Source organism: Xiphophorus couchianus, chromosome 18 (genome assembly GCF_001444195.1).
Source record: "Xiphophorus couchianus chromosome 18, X_couchianus-1.0, whole genome shotgun sequence".
Taxonomy (NCBI): Eukaryota; Metazoa; Chordata; class Actinopteri; order Cyprinodontiformes; family Poeciliidae; genus Xiphophorus; species Xiphophorus couchianus.
The window spans coordinates 14339794-14345456 of record NC_040245.1 but is presented as its reverse complement, the minus strand read 5'-3'; the positions used below and the strand labels follow the sequence as shown (position 1 = coordinate 14345456).

The 5663-nt window shown below is 35.0% G+C and overlaps 1 protein-coding gene across 4 annotated transcripts in view; it reads right to left on the bottom strand.

Annotated features, from left to right (window-relative positions):
- Positions 1 to 1390: 1390 nt before the first annotated feature.
- The window catches only part of vaspb (vasodilator stimulated phosphoprotein b), a 31394-nt gene continuing 27121 nt past the window's right edge, over positions 1391 to 5663 (bottom strand). For all 4 annotated transcript variants that reach the window (XM_028044920.1, XM_028044919.1, XM_028044922.1 and 1 more), the window contains 3 exons: positions 4691 to 4760; positions 3960 to 4017; positions 1391 to 2583 (listed from right to left, as the gene is read on the bottom strand). In XM_028044920.1, the coding sequence (XP_027900721.1) occupies positions 2549 to 2583; positions 3960 to 4017; positions 4691 to 4760 (163 nt within the window). In that variant the 3' untranslated portion in view covers positions 1391 to 2548. The remainder of the gene's footprint in view (positions 2584 to 3959; positions 4018 to 4690; positions 4761 to 5663) is intronic.

Below are 5663 nucleotides of genomic sequence, written 5' to 3'. Positions count from 1 at the left end.
GCGGCAGCTACGGCTGATCTTCTCTCTGAAATCCGCAATGGCGGCGGAAACGGCTCAGTGTTCCCTCTCCGGAAGCATCCAGGGAGCTCTGGAAGGACACTGGCTCTTTCCTGGTGTGAAACCTGTTATTGTGATATAACCAGTTTTAGTCCTGATTTTATTAACTGTTACAAAATAAAGCCTTGCTGTGCTTCAGCCACTTGCGTTAGTTTAAAAAATATATTTTTAAATTTAATCTCAAATCATTCATATAACAGTTTATTTTGATTAAAATCCTCTCCAACATGTTTAACAGTACAGATGATGCAGGCAATATAAATAAAAATCAATTTAACTGGAAGCCATGGATACAGTCTATACATTTGTACTTTTATAGTGATTATTTTTACACTTAATCTTCCTCAGATCGGATCAGAGGTTATAAGCACTGGAGGTTAAGGAATGGCTCTCTGCCACCCCATATTATCAAACACACTCACTTCACATTGTCTTTATGCAGAAAACCTTTTTATGATTCAGCATTTCAGACACACTATTGAAAGATACACTTTTGGAATATGTTTTATATTTAATCTGCTTGGAGACGTCTGCATTATTTTTATAGGCTGCATTTTTTAATCAAAGGTTGTCTGACTGCCAGAAAATATGCTTTATAAAATGTTTTTTTCCAAGTAAAATATAGTAAACTTCAGTGTTTTTAAACAGGGATTATGTTTAGTGTAATATACAGCCTCCACCACATTGAAACCTACAGCTAACACAGGTTAGTAAGAAAATTACAATTTAGGAATCAACATTTTCTGTAATATTTGTTCGGCTTAGGGTTGTCTTTGTGACACCAGATGAAGCACCAACGTTTCGTCTGTGAAAGCTTTGGAGCAACAGTGTGTTGTCCCTCCCCCACCTGTTGCTGCACACTGACTGCTGTGCAGCTGATTTACACCATTTCCACACTTTTAAAGCAATGCTTTTGTCTGTCTTAAATTTAAATATTCTCTAAAAAAACTGATTTACAAAGTCACGGATCTCAACACAAAGTACCATGTTAATCTCAAGAAATTAATTTAGTTTTATATTTTAAACACAAATATATGAAAATAGCATACTTATGTCCTTCTTTCATTTGCTTATTTGTAATGTCTGTATACCTCACCCAGTCATCAATGTTGTTTTGTTGGCTAGAAGCTAAAATGTGTGGCAAACATTACATGTGCAATTTATGTCTCAAATGTGTCAAATAATTTTTCTAATACCAATCAAATACACCGAAGCTAAGGCATTCTTTTCATGTACCCCAACCTGGATAACATCAAAACAGCTCATTGGAAAAAATGCTTAATTTCTAGATGAAAAATTTTCAATAGAAAAAAAAAGACTCGTCACACAGGGATGAATTTTAAGAAGCAGCTGTATTTGACTATAAAGGCATTGCTAGTCCAGTGTCTAAGCTGTTTTCTTTATATTTCAGTGTAAAAAGTCTAGACTATTAGAAAAAAAAGAAAACCCCCCAAAAAACATTTCATTAGAAAAAAACAATCATTGAAAAAAAATGGAAAAAGAAGTCCCCACTCACCAGTCATCAATTAAAATAGAAATACGATTTAAATTTTTGCTAACATTTTCCCTCAAAACAAATATATATAATTCCTTATATATATATATATATATATATATATATATATATAGATTTATTCTCAAGGCAGTTGGTCACGGCCAAATTAATTGACCTCATTATGGCCATTTTCTCATGTTTCAAAAAAAATAAAAAAATAAAAAAAAACATATCGGTAATAAAAGCAAAATAACCGGCAGAAGCACAGTAGACAGAAGGACCACCACTGCATTGGCCGACAGATAATGTCTTGTTTTGAGTGAGAGGGAATAGTCTATCAAGGCAGTGTGGCGCAGACACACCTCCTCCAGAACAAGTGCAATGCAAAGGGAAAAAGTTCTCACAAATGATAAAACTACAACACACTCTTCTTTCACAGCACTCGGCTCGTCCAATAGATTCCCTTTTGCTCGACTCCTCTTCCTCAAGCATCTCTTTGTTGCAGCGGTGAAGGCTTTTTGAGTTGCGTCCTTCCTGGAAGGTCAAAGTCTTGAAGGAGATGAATGAGTTTGATATCCAGATCCATCCTTGAATTCAGCAATTCCAACTTAAAACTATTAAGTAACCATAATATTTTAGTAAAAAAATTATCCATTATTACAGTGAAAGAAAAAAAAAAAAATTAAGTAAAACGTTCCCTGAATACTGAAGAGTGCTCTATCAGTAATAATGCATCTGACAGCATAAGGGAGTGGACACAAGTAGCATCATCAGAAGTGCTGGATGGTGACGTGAGGAAGTCCCTGGGTTATATTTGACATGAAACAAAAGTTTTTGTTGTACAAATAAGCAAGAATGCTCTCTTGTGTTTAAGATTGATAGAAGAAAAAGAGAAAAGGTGAAGGACGAGAAATCCCTGGGAGTTGTTGGTGCAAGATGTGGCTAAACTTCCTCACCGCATCACAACCCTCGGTCCAACTAGACAACTCAGCAGAACTATGTGCTTCTCTTTTGAAGTTCCTGAATAAAGGCTGTAAAACAAGAAATGGGAAACAAACAGGTAAATAAATACAATAATTTTACAATACCATATAAGAGCAGTACTCCTTAAGCATTTTCATGTCATGTAATCTTTTCTATGAAGGCTTAAATGTTTGTCAGAGAACATCAATAGTGAACAAACGGCACCATGAAGACTAAAAAACCACGCCTGACGGGTCAGGGAGAATATTTTGGAGAAGTTTAAAGCTGGATTTGGTTATGAAACAATATCCAAAGCTTATAGGTAATAAACTAAGGAGAAGGTGCTTTGATCCAATGCGATCAAAACTGAAATGTTTGGCATACATGCAGAACACTGTGCTTAGACAGAAACACAGCATGGACAACATAGTTGGTCAAAGCTGGTGGATGGAGCTAAACGCAGGGCAATGTTGGAAGAAATCTGTTGGAAGCTGCAAGACTTAAGACTGTGTGGATAGCTTCCTCTTCTAGCAGAACAAAGAGCCCAAACATCCTGGCAGAGCTACAATGTAATGGTTTAGATCAAAGCACATCCTTGTGTTAGAATGACCCAGTAAAAGTCCAGAGGCAAAAATCTGTGGCAGGTTTTGAAAAAATTCATGAATACAGACTTCAATTGAACTGAGCTGTAATTGTTTATCTTTCCAGCTTTACAACTATGCAATAATTTTGTTGGTCTATTAAACAAACTGCACTCAGGTTTGAGAATACTATGCAACAACATGAAAAAATATTGTGGGGCTATGATTTAATCTGCATGCTGATTTATTTTATTTATTTTTTAAGTTTATTTGATAGGAACAGACACACATCGACATAGACAAACTGAACAAAGCAGCAGTCCCATGTTTGCATCATCTGAAGCCGCTCCAGTACATCTGCTATTGCCCTGCAGTCCCTCTATGCAATCGCTTAATGGTGTAGGTGCATATCAATTTCAACACTTAAAAATCAACTTTAAAAGATTATAATTTATAAAATTAGGAAAGTCCAAAATGTACAAGTTAGCCAAAATGTGACAATGATGGAATCTGATCGGCTGTTGATATAAAACCTTTAAAGCCTGATTATAGAGACTTGCTAATGGTTTGAATATAGTTTGACTAGTATGAGACCAGACAGTAGCTCCATAGGAAAAATGTGAGTTCAATCAGAGTTCAAAAACATCTCTGCACAGTGAAGTGTTAAACAATTTCTAATAATTTTATAACAGATCTATTTGATCTAACAGTTTTGCTGATTTTATCAACATGGCTCCTAAAATTTTACTGAGCATCCAGAATTATTCCTAAATATTTTTCTTGTGATACTTGCTCAATAGAGACCCCATTGATCTGGATATTCAAGAACTGTAATGATGTTTTCTTGATTGATAAAGCCTTACCTCCAATAATTTCCTCCTTGACTTTTTGTAATTCTTTCCGCACCTCCTCCAGGATCTCCTATAAGGCAACAAACACATCATAAGTGACACGGTCATTGTTCACTCTCAATTTATGGCAACTATTTATACAGCAGCCAGGCTTTAAATGAGGAACTTGCAAAATCACAGATTGTAAAGACGGATGAACAATCAGTCAGACAATTAGATGGCAGAATAACAGGACTAACAAATGGAGAAATATGGAGTAAAGTCATAAAATATTCAGTGTGTGTCCAGATCTGATAAGTACTTGGTAAGAGTTGGTGAAATACATTTTTAGTATTTTACTGAGTTTGTAATGGTTAATCTGCACTTAAAGAAGAAAAAAGAAAACAGCTACATGACTGAATCTGTGGAGGCTTCCTAAAGCAGATAGGGTTTATTACTATGTCAGACTATAATATAAAATAATAAACATGCCAATGTCAGAATTAATTTCTTTGACATTTTCAAATATGATAATCTTTCTGAGAAAACACAAAAAGATACAAAGCTCTTCTTAAATTCTCCTTTAGCGGTTTTTAAAAAGGAGACTTTTGTTTTTAAATACACTTCTCATGTAGATATATTGCAGCTGACCAATTAGTGCATTAAAACAAATGTAGCACTAAACCTGATGTTTTATCATCACACTTCAGTGCACGTAATCATAGTATTGTAGTGAGAAAACGATAAAATCGGTGAGCGTTTACCTGTTTAAGGTTGTCTAAATCAGAGCCATCAGCTCCACCTGCATCATTATTATTGCTTGCATTCTTCGCCCTATAAGACAAGAAACAGAAAAAATTTAATGTTATTGACGGCATTTCACAAGGAAATTATTAATTGTTGGAGAAAACAAAATATAGTACAACGAGGATAACAGGACAGTGGATGGAACATGACGAGATGCAATGCGGGTTAGTATATTATTTTAAAAAGTAGTTAATCATCAATTTTGTATTTGTTGGAGTTTATTGACAGAACAGTGCCTTGATAACATTTTCAACCACAAACCAAAATTTATTTTATTTGTAGTTTAAACAGTTTAAACTTGGGAAGTAGAATGTGGTTTTCAAAATGTTGTCGCAAAGTAATGGATTGGTGGGCTTATTACAAAATCACACTTTGTAGATTTCATTAGTGTAATCATTTTTCATGATCATGCATAGCTGGGAATCTTATGGGGTATGACTGCATCAGCTTTGCATATTCACATAGTAAAACTTTGGGCAAATATTTTCACCTGCTTCCCAGGTGTGGAAAACTATTTACACAGCATTACACTCACCATTTTTATAGTGGGCGATTCACATATTGTTTTATAACCCAACTCTGCTTTAAAAAAAAAAAAAAAACTAGCTGAAACCCATGCAACCTTTTCCTTTCCCAACATTGTGTTGTATAATTACATAAACATTCCACAAAATACCTTAGAATTCCAGGTTTTAACATGAAAAAGTAAGAGGGGTATTGGTAGTTTTTAAAGACGCAACATAAAACAAAGCTGTGTTTAGATGAGGCACAGTTTACCAGAATACAATGGCATAAATGCCTACGACGAAAACAAAACTAAGTATCATTGTCAATCAGGGTTCCATTTCATGTGGTTTGCAGCACTAAAATGATAAGGTAGACCATCAATAGCTCTCTTGGGTGGACACACGCATGCCGGGTTCTGATCCA